A 20,638-nucleotide genomic window follows, 5' to 3' on the forward strand; every position below is an offset into this window, starting at 1 on the left:
TATTAAGATATTACACTCACTAACCTGTAACAGAATAAGGTAATTCATTCAGAAGACACGATGTAAAGTACTACCAATTTTAAAATAGAGGATTATTTAAAAGTTTATTTTGAAAATAAACATTAAAAAAATTCCTATTCTTTCATGATATATATACAGTAGTATATATTCTATTAACAAAATACGTGTTAAAACCAGCCCTCTAATAAAAGGCACTGGAACTGGATATTCATATGGTGATGACGTTACAGAGCTGTGACTGAATGCAGCCTATATGTGAAATACTGTAAATACTGTATAAGTGCATAGAAGAGAACAAAGACTGGGTCAAGAGGTTTACAGTTTAATGACATTAAACTTCTTCCCATTCAATAGCTGCAACACGAGTACAAAACTGCTTGACACAATATTCATTACATGTACTTTAGCAATAAAAGGATAACCATTAGAACAGTAGTAAAACTGTAGGAAGGGGGATCTGAAAGATAAGAAAGATAAACATGACCAAATCAAATGTTTTCAGTGGCAAACATGAAACTGATAGTTAACAAAACAACAGCAACAAATCAGAGAGACACTTTGACATCCTTTTAATTCTCTTCTACATGTTGTTTTAGTATGAGATGACTGTAAAGAAAGTTTGACATGGAGAAAGTTCACTACTCTTGCCCGTGGCCTATTTTCTTTTTTCTTTTCTTTTTTTTTTTTAACATTGACCATAATTAATTGGCAGAATATGTAAGTAGCTAGACAAATTAAGAACCTATACACTTGCTATGGTTGATGCTATGGTTGATGGCATTTATGCTAAGTGAATTTTTTTTGTGAGGAGTGATTGGTGGTTTGTATGGACACTGTTGCTGCTCTCTGTAGACCAAATCCACTTGGAAAGAAACAGAGCTCTCAGACTGAAAAGAACAAATGGGCCACAAAGCTAGCTGTGTTACAAGTGGAGTTGTTAGCCAAGTGCTTAAGGGGAAAACTCTTGAGCTTTAAGGTTGACTCTTGGACAAATTCACAAACTGATTGAGGGTATACATAGCCTTTCTGACTCTTTTTTCATTGGGTGAAAGTGTCACTGATCTTAGGTATCATGGTTATAACTACCAATGATTGTTCTAAGGATGATTTAAGCTGGAGAAATATTACATAAATTGCAACTGTTGTATTAAATCCTTGTGTCTCGGAGCAGAGGACAAAGGTGATCCTACAAGCCATGACTGTAGTTCAGTGCAGTGTGATGCAAAAGTGTAGCACCAAAAAGCCTGCTCTAGAACAAAAAACATCACTTCTGCACAGTGCAGTGCTGTGCTACATATGGGAAGGCAATATTTTGGGAATTTGGAAAAATCACTTGTTTAACATGGCTTTCCTGCCTTTAAAGTCATGAAATCTGTTTGTTCTTTTGTACTATGAATATATGCCAAATGTACTATATACCTCACTTGGATAAATATATTTTATTAGATCTGCATCGTCCCATATTTTTTATTCAATGTCCCCTTCAAGTACTTAGAAGCAAATGTGGCCGGAACAGTACTCCTGGAATTGGAGGTTGCAAAGTGCAAATAGATAGCAATGCGTGCCTTCAATGGGCACGCAACACTTCATGCAACACTTTGCATAGTACGAAGCTAAACGTAACAATACATCATTTGAAATCAGTGGGATTTAGTCATTCTGTTGTTTTGTTTTGCTTTGATTTTTTTCTTTATTTTTTTATTTATTTTTTTTTAAGGAAAAGGAGAATGCAAAACAAAAGACACGCAGAAGAATATACTTTTTCCCAGATGTAATGACAGGAAAGATAATGCTAGACTTGAAATAAAGATCTGCCTTCTAGAATTAAAGTGATAGATCCTGAAAGAAAAATGACTGAAAGATCTGCAGTGGTTACTTTTTAGCAAACAAAATTCTGCTTCAGAAATGTAGGAGATAGACAGCAGTGTAGAGTTCAGATGCATAAAGGTTGTACTCCTTAAGTACGCATAGATGGGATGTGTATTAAGAATAAGAATCACATACTCAGTAGGAATATGTTGCTCAAGCATTATGGGATATGACATAGAAACATATGCTTCATTTCCACAGACCGGTTATAATCAAAAAGCAAATGCAGAGTGTCATTTTCAATTCACATAAATATTCTTCAGAACGGAGATTTTAACAAGAAGCTGCAACTCTCTTATGTGTACTTAAAGCTCTTTTTTCTCTCCTTTTTCTTTCCATTACTTTAGTGCAGATATTCCAGCATTTGATAGTACCTTTATGATCAATATCCGAGCTGCATTTAAATCGTACACTATAAACTTGAGGCATTTATAATGTGTAGTGGAATAATTACATTTGAACAACATACAGAGCTATGGGGTTTACTATATAAGAAAGGATTTTAGATCAGCTAGGATAAGAAATTATTTGCCTTTGTTGTGCCTGGTTCTGAATTCCTAAGATTAAATATGATTTTCAGGATGTCCAGGACAGCAGTTCTGTGTTATTTCAGTTCCTTACATGAAATAGTTATAAATGTCTTTTGAAATCATTGTAGCATGGTAAATCACTGTCAACACATTTTAAGGTATTTGATCACTGGTTGTATTTTGGCACGTTTTCTATTTTCAGACACAGTCAATGCAGTGGACATATGAAATCAATGGACTGCTTCCACGGACTGCACCACCTACAAGCCCAGCAAAAGTCGTTTCTACCAACAGCTACATAAGATCAGTCACAGTTCGACAGCGCAACTTTTTACGTGAGAATCTGAAGCTTGTAACCACGGGGGTATCCTCACCTATCAAAGGGGCACCTTTAACCCTGAGAAAAAAATAGAGAAAGTTGAGCTGTGATTTTTCTTTTGCTTCTTTTTTCATTTTATGGGGGAGGAGGGGAATGAAGTAGATGCCTTTGTCAAATAAACATCCATCAGTGACTTTATACGGGTGTTCAGGCTTTCTTTGCTCTTAATGTACTGTTAGATCTATGCTGTCAAGCCTTATAAGATCACTGGATGGATAACACCTACCTTCTTTTTTCACTGGAATTGTTTTTGCTGACTTCACTAACAGAATGTAAATTTTATTTGTGCCTTTATTTTGATGGTGGAGTGTACTTCAATAACAAAAAAACCCAACGGCTTGGCACAGAGTAAGTGCTTTCTTGGCACAAATACAGAATGATCATCACTGCTCAGGAATGGGGAGCCTGAGAATAACCTATGCAGGTTGGTGTGAATGAGTTACCAATAAAACCATTTTACCGTGTGCTTGAGGATTTTGTTTTTGCCACACATTTTAGAGAAGCTATTAGAGAAAATGTTGGGAACATATAAAACAGTGATGGCACTCTTTAATCTCCCATTTTAAATGCAGTGTGCCCTGTTTTGATCAGAAACCAGATAATCTCAAGTAAGAATAAAATTTCCCTTTCAAATACAGTACGCAACACAGGAAAGGCATTGCCAATAATGATATCTGGTATGTTTCTAAGAAAGAATAAGAAAATCTTACATTTCAGTTATATTCTACTGGGAACACAAATATAGCTAGATTTCTTAGGAATGCTCTATCTGCATATGTAATTGAAGGAAGTGTTCCTATAACTGTAAGAAATCAGAATTTACAGTTCAGGAATATGCAATGGTTTCACAACTGATTTTGGTATTCAGGAAGAATTTCAGTGACAGTTTTTCTTTGTCAAAGCTTTGTTTTCCTGGTTTTGCTTTCAAATGGTTTTACTTTCCCATTTAAAATGATGCCTGTTTGCAGTACACTCAAATGAGATGGATTAGCAGGTGGTATATAAATCAATCACTCAACAGTTAAGTGTTGCTCACTTCAGAAATTTTATTTCACAATTAGCTTGCCCACATCTGCTATTGCATCTAGTAGATTTTAAAATTTGGTCATACATTCCAAGGTTAAAAAATACATAGAAAAATGTTGATCTGATTACATCTGGAATGCATTTTCAAAGGAGAAGTTTAATCATATTGTCTATCTCAAGAAGGAAACATCATCTGTTACTTCTGAACCAGTTTCCAGTATATACACGACCACTTGGGATTTATGCAAGATATGTCATCTGCATCTGTACCTTTTTAAAATAAATGAATTACATCTTCTTATTTTTCAGAGTTTGAACTGAAAATATTTTTTCAGGTATCATGAACATACCTGCAAAGGTGATTTGAATAGGGACCATTATACCTGTGTGCTTCTAACTTCTTAATATGTTTTACATATTCTCCTCATACTTTTATGGATTCCACTGACTATATATACATTCTCTATTAAAAATAAATTCCTTTTTACTTTGTGACTTCATGCTTTGCGCTTTTATCAGCGGTATGATTGTATTCTTTATAGTGCAAGATCAAATTCTAATTCTGCGTATCTTTTAAAAAATACTTTCTAAGCAGCAGCTCTGGAAGATTTCCAGAATGATAAGTTCTATTATCTTCTTGCTCCCTCTAATTTTTTTTTTTTTTTAATAGAATTACTGAACCATAATTGAAAATCATGGAGTTTCAGCCCATTGACATGAAGAATGAGTGCAAGAAAGGATTATAAAATGATGGTTTTTATCCATAAAAACTTAAATCCAAAGCTTTTGGACTTCCCATTAAATAAGAATTTCAGAAATGAAAGGCAAGATGCTCACATTATCCACATCTTAAAAATGTAATCTATAAAAGAAAATAACTGCTGGAAATCAGTCCAGCCACAGTTGTTGCAGTTAGAGTATAGATGAAAAGGGAAGGGAAGAAAAGTCCAAATGATTTTCTTTGCATTCCTTCCAAATTACCGTTTATTATCATAAGCTTCTTACAAGGAAATTGAAGAAAATGAACATAGACTCAGTGTTACTGCTCTTGAAGAAGCACTCGTGATGTTTTCTATGGACTCATGTTAGAGCAACTGCTAGCAGAAATTAGAAGAGAAATAATTACCTTTGTTTCTCCACATTATAGCACAAGGGATGAAAAAAAAGTACCTCTTTTGCAATCTATTTGCAGGTACAGTAGAATCTCAGGTAAATTGGAGATATCAATTGTCACTGGAAATAATAGCTCTTAGTTTCTATTAATTTTGATTAGAGATCGAAAAGTACTTTTACTGACCCTATTTGTACATTTTAATATATTTTAATATTAAATTCACAAAATACAGTATTTTTTCACAGTCAATTTGACACTTAACGCCAACTTCCTAATCATAGGCTTACGTGATACACATGAGTTAGCTCTCTGTCTGCTTTTCAGTAGCTTGGAAGAGATGGTGGTGGGCTAACCAGTGCAGGCACCACCTGTTTCTTTATATTTCATTCCCTTGTCTCTCTATGCCTGTCTCAAATGATTCATCTTTCAGAATAATTAAAAACAAGGATGAAAACCTTGTTAAGCAACGTTATTGTGTAAAGCAGAACTTGTTACTCTGGAAATGGGATCTATGTTTAAATTTCCTACTAAGATACTGTACAGCATTTGACATTGCTCCCAGCCATAGAGCCCGTGGTTTTCTGTGACACATCCAGCAGAGGGAACAGTCTGCTCTGATAGATTGCAGACCAGCATTCAGGCTTCTAATTGATGATCAGCTAGGCTTTATTTGGCAAAAGTTTACATAGAAGAATGCCTGCCACTGGCACGTCAGCCTGGAGTGGAGTTTTGCTGCTGCATAACTCAAATTTCAAGATTTATTGTTCTGCTCATGTCTGGCCAGCTGTAGTATCACTGATACTCTAAGACTTTTTACACCCAATCTCTCTAGTTATGAAAAGGTTTGAGAGTATTGAACTTTCCTCTCCAGAATAAAAAGATCTGAACGGTATCACCTGTGTCAGTGCAGATTTTGTCTGAATCAGGAGAATTGAAAGACAAAGGCTTTCTTTAGCACAGAAAGTAATCATAATCAGGTGGAGAGCCCACTCAGGCATGGGGCCATATACACTGCTACCATGAGCTACAAGGAAAGGTGTTATTTTAAAACAGCCCTTTGGGACAAAGCCAGGTTAGCAGAGGACATAATGCTGAACCAACAATGTTCCTACTTGAACAAAATAGCATGGCAGCAGCCAAATCTGATGGTGCGCTTTTTATCCTCTGATAACAAACCCAGACTGTCTAAAGAAATGGAAAATTCTGACACCCTCCATCCTGCATTCAGTTAACAGCAAAAAAAATAAAAACCTCTACTTTAATAAATAGTACCTGGAGGAAGTCTTAATATTTGGAGTAAGAAAGAAAATCCTTGGCTTTCTGTTGTTACGTGTTTAGTAATTTTACGTCTCCCTGCAGTGACTGCTCATTCTAAGATAAATGACTGAGCAGTGCCTTAGTGCTGACACAGATCACAGTTAACTGCTAATGAAATGTTAACTGCTTTTTAAGTAACTCTGAATAAACTTGCTGATCCGGAGAAGATTCATCTAAAAGAGAATCCAATTCATCTACTAGCTTTTCTGCTTCCACTGACATGAAATATACTCTTCCACAGTTTACTTTATTGCAGTTGTTGTGATAATGTTTGTCACATTTTCTAAGTAGGATACTTTACATTTTGAGACTGTGGCATGATGACAATGTTGTGACATGGATGACAATGTCACTGCATGGAAGTCTGTCCAAAAAGCACTTGGTGGCTAGAAAATTAAAGGGAAAGACACCGGCATGAGTCATCTTTGATTATTTTTTCCCTTAGGCTAGGATTTAACCCATTTACTGCAAAGTATCCAGTTTCTCATGTTCAGTAGTAACATTTTATTATTATTATTAATATTGTTAAGTCAGTGATGAAGCCAGTTCTCCAGAACAGATACATCTGATAACTCGTTGCTCATCCCGCCATATGAGTATGCAGCAAATGCTACCAAATCAGATTGGTACCAATCTAGGTGACAACAAGAAATCACATATATAACAAAGGAATAGGGAAGAAAGTAAAATCCTGTCACTTATCAAATGAGCAGTGTTGGTATTTGTCATGTGGAATTCAGTGTACCAGTTTGTACAAAAAGCAAAGGCACTTTTTTCCCATTAATAACAGGTTTGCAAGAGAACTGCATGCCTGTCTACTATCAGCCTGATATCTTAACTGCAAGGTATAAAGGACAGCTGCATCCTGGTCTGTCCTGGTTACTTTACGTAGTACTGAAGTGCAAAATGTACTTTGAAAATCAGTGAAAACCTGCAATTGTTGTTCTCAAAAGAAGACAAGAATTGCCTCCACCCGTGATCATTGTTTGCTAAAAGCAGAATCTCAGAAGACATCTTCATTTTGAAAAAAAAACCTGCTCTATGAAAATAGAAGTTTCCTGATGACTTGTTAGCAAACAGACTTCCAGGTGAGATATGGAACATCCACCATCTTTGATAAATGCCAGGTACATTTTTCTAGTACTCTTTAGATTCAGGTATGATGACTGATGGAACAATTTTGACAACAGTCTGGAACACTTTTGACTGCCCAATATCAATGGAAGTAACAATCCCAGAGATTGACTAGGTCATCAGTGTGTACTGCCAGGATCCAAAGTCTGTTTATGAATAATTCTGCTTTGTATAGCATGAAGTTAACATATATACATCCAGTACAAAAACAGCACAGTGTTGATTTTTACTCCTTGCAGAGTAAAATACACTCTTGCAAAACTACACCTGGAAAGTCAAGCAGAATGGTGAGATGGTCAGATGTGTGCCTCAAGACTTAGAGCATACATGTGGATAGCAAAGCAAGCACGCGCAAACACACGGACAGCCCTGATTCTACAGACTCACACTGCTGCTGGCATAAAGTGATGCAAACATCAAACTTTTGATTTTGAAATACTCCTCTGAGCCATGCAGCTACCTGGCTGGCATTAATTGGTACCTGCATTCCATTTATCATTACTTTATTTCTGGCTGAATGTTTGCTGTCTTAGGGGAAAACCAACACTAAACAACAAAAAAGAAGTGCTACCTGCTCTAGGTCTGAGTCTTACTGTGTTATTCAAGTTCTTCATCAGTGTGATTTCTTAGTGAACCTGAATCTGAATCACATAAGGAAACATTATGAAGGAGAGACACAGATACACGATGTCAGAACTATAAAATTAAATGTTCGTGGTAAAGAAATCACTCTGTATGGAAATTACTTCTAAGGAAACTTCTTTTCCTTTAGCATCTAAGTGCAGTGGCCATATCAGAGATTAATTGCTAGATGATGCTCTGCTGTGATGCTGAAATACCAAGAGGCTGAAGTTGCATTAGGTTATCTCATTAAAAATACTACTAATTGGGGATGCAACTTCTGTAAGAGCCCTTTGGTGACCTGCAGTTCTTTGACAGCAGGCGTTGGAGTTAGAACACCCGTGGGTGCTCATGCTTTAGGCAGCAGAGGACATTGGGCTGAGATGAAGCTTCCAGAGGGCTCCCTTCCTCCCTGTACTGCAGTGCTGCAGTGCTGCATCTGCCAGATTCAGCAGCAGCATTTAAGGCAGGGCTGTGCTCCTGTAAATAAGAAGAAACAGCTGGGTGATACTGCTATCGGGGGTCCCACAGCTTTAAACATAATCATTGTGTGGTCCTACAGAATCCTTATCTTAACTTTCAGTGCATGCTGCAAATTCTCTCTGCACCCCTTCCCCAAGTTCATATTAACAAGAATGAATTATAAAGCATTTAGCTTACTGATGATAAGTGATGGTGAATTTTGCGATTGCTCTTGGGAAGAGATTTTATTTATCCAGTGCATCTGGACTTTATAGTTGGCTGCAGTTTCTGTAATTTCTTGAAATGTGAGAAGTAAATAAGTTGGCTATTAAAAGAGAGGATTAATGACAGAATCAGCTAGACAGATTATCAATGTCTATACTAATGAATCAAAAGCAGCCTGAAGAGGGGAAATGTGAATATAGAAGGCTCACAGTGATTATTTGGGGAGGGAAGAGATAGCCCTTTGTGATGGACAGTTTCACCTTAAAGAAAGTAGGACAAGACAGTTGGCATAGAAAATTGACAAGGTTGTAGAGGATTATTCAAACTAGAAACAGGAGGAAAAAAAATTCAGCAGGTGTTAAGGAACACTCGGGTCAGACCCAGACATCTGCCGGCACCGTCAGTGTTATGGTAGTGTCTCTGTCCCAAAGAAAGAGAGAAATTATAGTACAACTGGGGAGGAAGCAGTGCAGATCCCATTGTCACAGTGAGAAAAATCAGTGAAAAGGGATTGCCTGATAATAAAAGTAAGAAATACCAACCACTATTCAAATATCTTACAGAAAGAAATGCAATAAAATTCATATTTACTTAGCCATGGGCCAGTACTTTGAGAGAGAGGACTACTGTCATTCTGGCTGCAGGGTAAGTGGGAAAGAAAGAGTAGTCCTCAAATACAGTGCAATACCATGGCAGTGGCACAGTTCATAAAAACAGACTGAGATATTTTGGAACTGAGGAGGCCATGGAGGAGAGGATACAGGTACAAGAACAAATGGTTTCCAAGAAGGAGAGCACTTTGGTGGTGTAACACTACCAGCTACTGGCTCAAAAGAAACACCACCACATCAATAATTTGAAGATGAGTAATGGAAAAAAAACACACACACACACAAAAAGACAAATGAACTCAAACACCTTATATCAAACAGATCTCTATCTAATAAACTTGCATTTAGTAATATTACTTGATGGAGGAAAGATGAAAGGTTTAGAAGAATTCAGTTCCCCAGTAAAATTTCATTATGTTTGATTCTTCTCCAGAGAGTATAAAAGGCAATTAAAGCCCATATCAAGACAAATTTAGCAGGACCATATTTTGACATACAATAGAACCACATCTGAAAAAAAGTAGAGAGTATTATTTTTAACATAGCAACATAAAGAAATAGGAGGTGTTGGTTTTGTGAGCAGATAATTGTCATCATTTAAGTAATAATTTGAAAAAGAGAAATTTCCACTCTGCAATGTTCAATAAAGCCTGAAGAAGCAGCAGAGCTTTCTCCTCAGATGACAGTCACAGTTACTGACAAAAATACCACTTCCCACTCCTTGCTGTTCTCTTTTACATAAATATTACATGCTTCTAAACATCAGCATGTAAATACACAAACTGACATACCACTTTGCTTCTTCCCCTCAGGCAAATGCATCTCTTTGAGGAAAGACTGGGTGTACAGAAGGAAATGTTAACTAAGTTTTCAGTTTCTCTCCAGACTACAGAATAGCAAACCAGAAGGGATGGGGTGGGTGGTCACATCACAGCACCACAGCTTGGGGCTGGGTGAATGCAAGCAAGTGGTGGCAAACTGGTGTCTGAGTGAGGAAGAGTTTGACCATGCCTGAGTGAAACAACTAGGTTTGGGAACCCAGCAGCAATCACAGCTCAAAAAACAGAACTCCCACACTGCTCCCATTGATTATATACTCTTCCTGTTAATAACTCAAACAAGTAATTAAAGTGTCCAGTAGAGATGAACATCCCCTGTGGATTCTGGAGGGACCAGCATGCCTAGAATCCCTTCTGACACTTTCTGTTTGAGGGAGTGCTTGATATCACCAGCACTTTAATTTCATAGAATCAGAATTACCAAGGTTGGAGATCTCCAAGATCATCCAGCCCAACTATCCACATACCACCACTATATCCCCACTAAGACATGTCCCTTAGTACAACATCTAAACATTTCTTGAATTTAATCATATTTAAATATATTTCTTGATTTTAAACATAAAAGTCAGTTTTTCAGATGGTTTGTCTTGTTTTGAATATTGGAATTTTGACTTGAGTGTATTTTTTCTCATTTTCTGGATATTTTTAACTTTTGAAATAATTGGGACACGTGTACTTGAACATATTCCTTTGAATTTCTTTTAATTTATCTGAGAAAATCCTGAGTTGGAAGGGACCCACACTGTCCATTGAGTCCAACCCCTGGCTCCACATGAAACCATCTAAAATTCAAACCATATTTCTTTTAATTTCATATTAAAAGAAAAAAAAATCAAAAAAGAAACAAAAAATGTCCTTGACTTCGTCAAAATTCAGTACCCTACATTTCTGTAGGATTTAATCAGTGATTCATTTCTCAGTGTCTCCACTGTCCTAAAATCATGCTGTTGGGGCGATCCCTGCAATCTTTCCATTTTCAAAGGACTACAATTTTAAAATAAGAGAAGAATGCAAAAGCAATCTAAATTTCTAAAGAGCCTGAGAAGCATGGTGTGAACTAATGAAAACAGTGGGTCTGGATATGGCTGTGCATATGTAGTTCCCACGTACAAAACCACAATGAGACAATAAAAGCTGCTAGCCAGTAATTTGAAAGGCGTGAAAGCTGTGCTGCAGCTGCTGAGCTCAAATTGCTGACAAATATCAGACTGAAAATGGGAAAATGGGTTCCTTCTGGACCTGTTAAAACTGGAGGTCAAAAGGAAAGAGAAAGAACCATTATCTGTCATTTATGTAGTAACTGCAAAAAGACATTAACTTGTTTTATGCGACGTTCGCGTTACTCTGTGCAAAGGGCTGCTCACACTAAAGGCACGCTGGGTTGACAAGAGCCTATGTAAGGTGTGGTGAAGCTTTATGAGCCAGCCTCAGTGGAAAGCAGTTCATGGCCTTAGCAGGCACAAGGAGAATTTCCTTGACAGAGCCACATAGCTTGTGAATTCTTGTAGATGGGGGCTCTGGCTGAAACAGGACATGAAGATCTGAGGTCTGTCTCCTGTTCTCTTCAGAGAAATTGGACTTCATGTCAAAGATGCCCTTCTTCACCATTAATTTCTCTTCCTACCAGTAAAAAAACAACCAATATGTGTAATTTGGTTACCTGCCTGAGTTTGAAAGAGATAAATGGACATAGAGCTGGAGGCTCTTCCACTTCAATCTCTGTTAAGTGGCAACTACAAGTTGAAGTAGAGGAAGAACTGCTGTAAGGATCCCTTTGGGTGTTGAGACATACTTGTAGAAAGTTGGTAAAAACAACATAGTTTCTGTGACTTGACAGCAAATTTAACTTCAGACCTTGCACTTGTTTATTGTCTGAAGATTTAGAGAGTCCTGGGGAGCCTGGGCTTATTCTTGTTCTTTTCTCCAAGCTGTGGCTTGACAGCATTGGGCTGGAATTAGGCTCTGGAGGATTCAATGCGTTTGTAACCACTGGCCAGAAAGATTAATAGGCAATGAATTATAACTTCATGGACAAGAAAAATACATTTTGTGATTGAATTCCTGTGGACATTTGTGATAGGCAGTAGCCATAAAGTCCTTGTCATTGCCTTGCAAAGTTGCAGCTCTATTTCAGTGGCAGATGGGGCACCCCACACCAGCTGAGGCTTTGGTCTTTTTGGCCTATATTTTCCAGAATCTTTGTACATGTTTGGACAAGGATCATGGAGGCTGAGATTTTCAAAGTCCTTATTTTGAGGACATAATTGCAGCCAAAGTTTCTAGGCTTTGCCAGTTAAAGCCATGATGGCCTGCCAGATTTTGATAGCGAGTAGCCACTCCATTTGTGCCAGTAATGCAACAGATCTTGGTACAGTTATGAGCTCACTGGGGCCACTGGTACTGCTGTGCTTTTGATGGGAGCTTTTGTAAATGACTTTTGTATTACCCACGTAATTGGGTGTCTATGACCATACCCTTCCTAGAAAAGCCACAGTAAGTCACCTCCAAACTCTGATTGAGGCATCTTTCTTGGCACTTATCACAGTTAAACAGAAATAGCTAAAAATTTCACCTTATGGCTTAATAACAAATAAGAGACGTGAAAAACTATTTTTTTTTAATACTGTTTCAGCAATTGAGCGAATAAAATGGTAATTCATTTTTAATCATTGAAATGTTTAACAACTAAACCTTGCTAGCTTATGTATACAGCCTTTGAAAAGAACAGAGGACTCAAATGGAGCAAGCTTCACGCTCAGAGTTTGTAGGCTGATATTTTTGGTTTACTTGGCCACTGATTACCGTCTGGTGCAGGATGTCCATCTATCAAGTGTGGCCATCCGGAAGATGGCCATAAGGAAGATCCCATAAGGAGATCAGGTGTTCCATGAAGGTGAGAGCTTGGTGCCTCACTCTGATAGCTTACCAAAGGCAAGCACTGGGCTGGATATCTAAGCAGTAACAGCAGGCCCAACCAAACAGGTGGCTATTTGGCCCAGCACTTAAATAACCAGCTTTCCTGGAGCAGGGTCTACATGGCCTTGCACATTGCCTGGTGTTGGTAAACCTTTTGGCACCTTTGGAGCAAGGGAGAGGTCTGAGGAGTGGACTATAAGGCACAGAAGACCTTAATGTGCTGGTGCTGCAGAAGATACTTCACTTGATTCACTATATGAGCGAATGCTTTTTCTAGACTGTTACCCAAAAATGCATCTTCAGACTCACCCTTGCATACAGGGAAGGCCAAAGCCTCTTCTCCAAGGGCCCTCTCCCTCCCCATGTAATCTGTGAGGGATTTCAAAGCCCTGCTCCTGTTTGTGATTATGTCTGAACAGGTACCCTTGTTCTCATGTGAACTCAGCCCTTGGTGCAACCATAGTTATAGTTAGCCTATGTGGAAATGGTTATAAAGTTACTGCTGGATTGGTACAGCAATGGGGAATCAGTGTGTGTACAGAATTATGGAATCATTAAGGCTGGAAAAGACCTCTAAGACCACATAGTCCAACCACCAGCCCATCACACCATGCCCACTACCCATGTTCCTCAGTGCAAAAACTATAAGGTTCTTGAATACCTTCAGGGGTAGTGACCCCATCCCTGGGCAGCCTTCGCCAGTGCATGACCAATTGCAGATTTTGTATAAAAGCGTTTTTGAATACAAGATTGTATGGCATGGAGTCATCATAATGTCTGAGAGGCTGGTGTAGAGCCTGTGTGAGCTGAGTAACATGTGGCTCATTAGTGAGCTAACCCGCTCCAACCTTGTATCCCTCCTCTTAAATAACTTCAGTTCAGCAGGAACAGCATTTTACATTTTTCTCTCAGAGGAGACACAGCCTGAGTTCTTCACCTCACAAGGTTCAGAAATAGAAGCTGAAAATAAGATACAAATGAAATGTCATCAAAACTACAGAATAGTTACTCCTGATTCATAGCACTCTTTATCCAAGACTGAAAGCGGCACCAGTTAAGAACTCAGGTTTAAACACCTTGCTTCACAGCAGCACAACTGGAGTCAGTCACTGAAGATAGCCAGGCTGATGACAGCATGGTTTGTCTGCTGAGCCTAACTACTTCCTCTGCTGGTTTAAGCCACACTCCAAAACATTTATGTTATTCTTACTGTGTGTGCACAGTGCACACTCACTGCAGTGCCCTTCACTAGAATTGGTGTTCATGAAAGAATACTGAAAAACCAAGCAGCCTCAGTCTTTGGCCCATCAGACTGGGCATATCTGGATGAAGAAAAGGATTTACAGACAAATCCATGACACCCAGCTTTCTGGCACAAGTACTGCAGTAGGCCCTGGGGTTCAGCATACTGAACCCCCTGCCATGCTGTAGGGATGTATTTTGGAAGTGAACTGTTTCAATTGCTGTAGGAGTGAAGTGATGAGCAAAGTCACCACTCCTCAAGATAGACACACTATTGCAGAGGGCGCTTCAGAGAAGTTCTTTAGAGAACATTAGAAGATCTCTAACGTATCCTTTGCAAGGGTCCCTTTTACAAAAGTGCATAAAACAGCTCATTGATAAAAGGATCTTATTCACATCAATGTTTGATTTCAACTTTTTATCTTTGGGAAGCCATCTGTTAAGAACTGTAGCTGTGTGTTGAAGCTCACTCCTTCTTCGAGGGCCACGTGGCTCTTTGGCAGCCACCTCTCCTTCCCCATGCAGTATCCCTGGCTCAGCTCCTGCCACAGCCTGACGCTGTTTTCTCACTCATGCTCAGCACCAACACATTATTTGACAGCCTGCTGCTATTTTTACCTTGTAGCTTCTTTGCCCAGCTGTCTCAGTCAGCTGCTGCTTTGTTTACCCTCTCCCTCTGCCTGCAAAATAGCAGGCTGGAGGCTCTTTCCCACTCCCATTATTCTTGAAGGGCTCCCTTTCAGATTTCCATTAAAGTCAGCATCATCTTTCACCATTCCAAACCTTCAGCAAGCATGGCATGACATAGTTGTCATCTCATATCTGTCTCTTCCAGCCTGACAGTGATGGACAACATGCCAAGTGAAGACAGAGAGGCGAGCAAACCCTTGTTTCTCAAGACAGCAGCTAAGAACCTCAAATAAGCAAAAGGAAGAAAATGATTCAGCAGTAACAAGAGATCTTAGTAACAGATGGCAGAGTAGACAAGCTGGCTTGCATTTGCTTGCACAGTGAGGTCTTTTGTGACAGTCTTCTGGGGGGGGCTGCTTCATGTGAGCAGTAATTTCACTGGCTGGCAAGACAACACTCCAACAGGAGCAGGTCCTTTGTGCAGAGATCTTTGCAGCACACACAGCTGCTTGCAAGTGATTTTTGCACTTCCAGCATGTATTTTGAGCTGAAAAACATGTTTTTGTTGATTTTTTTTGGTGTGTTTGTGTTGGGAAAGACTAATGTAGTTGCTCCTGCAGTTGTGATGTATGGTATTTAATTGCTAAAATAATTTTCTCAGAGCATACTGAAAACTAAGCTGTATCAAAACAGAATACTTCTTATGCAGGTACTTAATTTAAAGAATGGCTTCATATCCTCCATCAGACAAGCCATTTATAGTACCACAGAAGCCAGTAACTTCTATCGTTTCTATCTTATCTTTTACAGTTTAAAGAAACAAAAAAAAGCCAGACCATGATTTTACACAGGCAATGAAATAAGCTTTTGGGTGTTGAACAGTAACTAACACACAAGTTGTGGGAGTAGGAGTACTGCATATGTTTAGTGGCTTTCTTGTTAGGGCGTGGCTGCCAACTCACCTTATTTCCCAATTATAAGATGTGTCTAGATTTGTAGGCAGGAGTAGAGTACTTCTGTAGCTCCTGAACTCCTGTCTCTTCAGGTTAGCTGTCAGTAGTACCTCTGATCTCTCTCCCATTCAAAGATCCCTGCTCTATTTGAGGAACTGTCAGCCCTGCTGTCATACCACTGCTGCCATCTCACTGCCCTTCTTCTCTATGCAGACACCACTACCCTTAATCCTCTCACCACAGAGGATTTAAAACTGGAAATCTCAGCCTCTACCAAATTGGTTAAATTGAAAGATGAATTTACAAATGTTATACCAAACCCAGGATAATAACCCTTCCATCTGCTCTTGCAGACAGACATGCTGTAGGTGCACCTATAGGTTTAATAGTTCCAGCTTATAACCAGACATTCCTATTCTCTTCTAACCTGGAATGCTAAGGGTTGTTTCTGTCACTTTCTGGGTTATCCATCCAGTGTTACAGCCTTGTCAAAAGGCTGAGAAGAAGCTCTCATGCCACACTGTCTGGCTAAGCTAGCTTCCTCTTGGTCTATGTTACTGTAAGTTGTTCATGTCAAATAAATACGCTGTTTTTATTCTCTATAGCTCCAAATGGGAGAGGTCTCTTTCTCCTGCCTTTTCTAATGATCATTTTTGGCCATGTGGTCTGTGCTAGCAGGTTATTAAGGACAAGTATCAACTTGTCCTTAATACATCTGAATTACAGTTCCTGTTTAAAATACATGGCTTTCTTCAATACAAAACAGCAGGTTTTCTAACTTTCACCATTTTCCTGCTTTCTGAACATTCTTCAGATTGTCTGAAGGACTTATAGTTCAGTGATCTGTGAGTGTTTAAAACAACAATTTGTAATGTTTGTCTTCTTTTAAAAGTACCATCTCCTTGGAGGCAAAGAAATAGGAAAAACAGATCATAAGATGATACTGTAAAGATCTTAAAGCTTTCTTTTAGCAACCTGATGTACAGTTTTGGAAAGAGTTGTCCTCTGAAATACTCTGATTATAAAATCCTAACATCAAGGCTAAGTTGCCTTAGTCAACAAACCCCTGGATGCTCTTGTTTTGGAGTAGGAACAAATTCAATGTGTGTGTGGAGGAAGGATAGATGCCTCTTTTAGAGGACAGGGAAATCAAAGTTTAGAATTCAGGGCTAAAATGGAACGAGTGTAACCTTCACCACACCGCACGCAGACTTGACTACCCAGCCCTGCACGTACCCCCAGACTGAGTGGGATTTTGATGACAATTCAGGCTACTGAAAGGCACAATAGTAGCAGTGAACAAACTTCCAGCTTTCTAACTTCCCCTGAAGCGAGCTGTGCTAGTGAGAGGATCGTGGGGTGGTACATAGGACTTGAAGGCAGAGTTTTGTACAAAACTCCTGTATAAACACAAGAGTCAGTTTACACATACAAAACAGTCTTCCAGCAAGTCTTTTCATAAGAGTGAAATAGTTTAATGGGGTGACGTTCTCTTTCCAGGCACTCACTCATGTATGCAGACCAAACACGGAATGTTTGACTATCAAAAGCAGACTGTGCTGGTAAATTATGAGTCTGTGAAAACAGGGAGCTTCAGTGCATGTTGATTTGCAGCCTTAACTACAGCAGTTGCAGTGGCTGTAGTAATTAAAAAATACAACCCAACAAAAATTACTGCATTTTCCAGGAGTGACGTAGACATAAAGCTGATAAATAATCCTCTAGGAATCTATTGCCTGTCATGCTTTACTGCTATTTTGAAAGAGAATTATTCAATAAAATTAAAAGAAAAAAGCAGGGTTATTCATTTGCAAGGCAGTTTACTGATATAGCTTGCAATACTAAAAGTCAATTCAAAAATCCCTGTGTTCAAAGCTATTTGAATTACAACAACATTTACATGACTATCTCTGACCTAGACTCCTAGTACAGCTAATGTATTTAGGTGACTTCTTCTATCAAAAAGCTTTCAACAAATCAACAAAGACTTCCAGAAACAATCAACATCTTTATGCCAAGTAGAGACATTTTTTCCACGAGACATAAATTGCTCATGTTTAATGTGTGAAACCAAAATTGCAGAACAAAATAATATTCTAATAGACATTAACTTTTTAAACAAAAATCTATATTTGAACAGCCACCAGAGGCTGCTAGAGACTGAACTTTGCACCCCTTGCCCTCCCCTCATTACACGTTAGCTGGTCACCTTTGTAGTGCTACTTGTCTTCAAGAGCCAGAAGGTCTGTGGTGCCTGTATTTCCCATGTGTCAACTAGGATCATAATTAATGGAACAGACTTTTCTGCAATAACCCTTAAGCAGCCTTTCCCAGTATAAATATGAAATGTGGATTAAATTCTGCTTTGAACTGTGCTAGATAAAACTTAGCAATTCGGAACTAGTATAAATGAAACAGCCTTGACATCCTTTATTATTTTTGAATCACATGTAAAAACACACAGGATATTTTACCAAGGAGACAAAATTTTTATCCCAAAGGTTCAAAAAGATACAGGAATACTGACTGCAGGCTAAAGGACTCATTTATTGGAAGTGCCAGAAAATCATATTTCACATATTATTAAACAATCTCCAGTCCTGTGCTGTAGCTCTGAAATCCTCTGACATTTGAGCCTTTAGAGCTGCTAATGCCATTTGGACTTGGAGGAAGATCAAGAGCTGTGGCTATACCAAAATGGACTTATTTTCCTTCCCCTCTCTATAGTATTCCACACTCCCTAAAGCCCATATCAAACGGATGGAACAATCCTCTTCTCTCAGGTTAAAACTAAGCCACCCACACATCTTTTAAGATGGTCTGAGACCTGGGTCTGTACAGACAGCAGGACAGCCAAGACTACCGCAACCCCACTGAACTTCTCTTAGCTGGTGGAAAGAATTTAGTGAGGCATTAGGACTATGAAGAAAACTCATTTGGGAAATGTTTGAAAAGGGTAGATTATCTCTGGCTTTTTTTGTCAGGATTAGGAAAGGGCAAAGAAAGGAGAGCTCCGAGCTTGGGATTTTCATAACAGAAAATATATTTCTAGGTGTAGATGTGTATTCATGGTGCAGTAAGAGGGGAGCTTCTGGTTTGTAAGAATGATTGCTCGAAGCTATATCCTATGGACTTTTGAAAATATAATATAGCTGCTATAGCTATATGCTGTTATATATGCTGTTATATAGCTGCTAGATCTTAAGTTTCAGGCAGCTGTCTATATTTTGCCTTCCTTTAGATGCACATAGTTGTAAGCAATGACGATATATATGGTATTTTAGAGATTTCTTCTTGATCATACTTTAGAGCTTTCTTCAAATCTCCAGTTTTTACGTGTGTGTTACAATAAAATAATAAAACTAACAGCAACTGATTCATTTAAAGTGGCATAGCCCAGGTTAAGTTATTAGCATAGCTTTAAAGTACTTTAATGTTGCTGCAAGTGTTATTGTTCTTTTTTTTTCCAAACAGTTTCTATCCAGATCAGTGCAGAATTACTTAATTTAATTTTACCATTCTACCATTAATCAATGGTAGAACTTTCTGATAGCCTAAACAATAAATGGCAAAAACAGCAATAAAACACTGCCTGGCAGAATAGGACAGAGGTTATACTTATGAACCACCGATGACTGTGCATCAGCATAAAACGTTCTATTCTCCTATTTCACTTCCTAAAAGCTTAAAAAAAGTTTAATCCAGTAGCTTGGCTTCTGAAGTCAGAATGCAACATGTGCTGTCTTTTTGCAAAATCATAAAATCATAGGAGTTGGAAGAGACCTCCAGAGACCAATGAATCCAGCCCCCTGCTAAAGCAGGATTCCGACAGTAGGTCTCACAGAAAGGCATGCAGATGAGTCTTGAATCTCTGCAGAGAAGGAGACTCCACAACCTCTCTGGACAGCCTGTTCCAGTGCTTATCACCCTTGCAATAAAGAAGTTATTTTGCACGTTCGTATGGAATTTCCAGCGTTCTGGTTTTTATTTCTCTGCATATCTCTGAAAACGCTCTGGCCACATCTTCTTGACATTTTCCCTTAAAATATTTCCTTACATTGATAAGATCCCCTCTGAACCTCCTCTTCTTCAGGCTCTCTCAGCCCCAGGTCCTGTTGCCTTTCCTCATAAGATAGATGCTCCCGGATATTAATCACCTTTGTGGCCCTCCACCAGACTCTCTCTTGAAGTTTGCTGTCTTTCTGGAACTGAGGAATCTAGAGCTGGACCACTCCAGATGTGGTCTCATCAGGACAAAGTAGAGGGGGAAGATGACCTCCCTCCATTTGCTGGCTATGCTCTTAATGCATTTCAGGATACCACTAGCCTTCTTGGTCCTCCTCTGGATTGCTCCTCTCCAGTAGATCAGCCCCTAACCTGAACTGATAGATGTGGTTTTTCCTCCCCAGGTGTGGAGTCCTACACTTTCTCTTAAGAATGGAAAGACCCCCAAGAAACTTGATTTAAGAAACTGAATAAGTATAAGTAAGGAAAAAAGAGAAGACACATTGAAAGTGCTCATAAATTTTTACTAGAAAAAAACTTGTTAGAAGTGGAATGTTGCAGAATAACTGCAATGCCCACGCTGAAGTGCAGGTACCCCCTGGCTGAGACCCACAGCCTTGCACCTGACTGTCCATCCCAGGGGAGAGCAGATCTCCAGGCTGGTATGCGAGGTAGGTGTATCTCCAAGACAGGTTAAGGGGAGACTTGGCTGCTAGTGGGCTTAACATGCCTGTGTGAATT

The 20,638-nt window shown here is 38.9% G+C and overlaps 1 protein-coding gene across 1 annotated transcript in view; it reads left to right on the plus strand.

The window, feature by feature from the left end:
- Nucleotides 1-4,280, plus strand: part of CFAP47 (cilia and flagella associated protein 47) — a 276,161-nt gene extending 271,881 nt beyond the window's left edge. The window contains exon 64 of the mRNA XM_090123944.1: nucleotides 2,623-4,280. Within this exon, the coding sequence (XP_089980070.1) occupies nucleotides 2,623-2,832 (210 nt within the window). The 3' untranslated portion in view covers nucleotides 2,833-4,280. The remainder of the gene's footprint in view (nucleotides 1-2,622) is intronic.
- Nucleotides 4,281-20,638: the final 16,358 nt, after the last annotated feature.

Source organism: Phasianus colchicus, chromosome 1 (genome assembly GCF_987193195.1).
Source record: "Phasianus colchicus chromosome 1, bPhaCol1.hap1.1, whole genome shotgun sequence".
Classification (NCBI taxonomy): Eukaryota; Metazoa; Chordata; class Aves; order Galliformes; family Phasianidae; genus Phasianus; species Phasianus colchicus.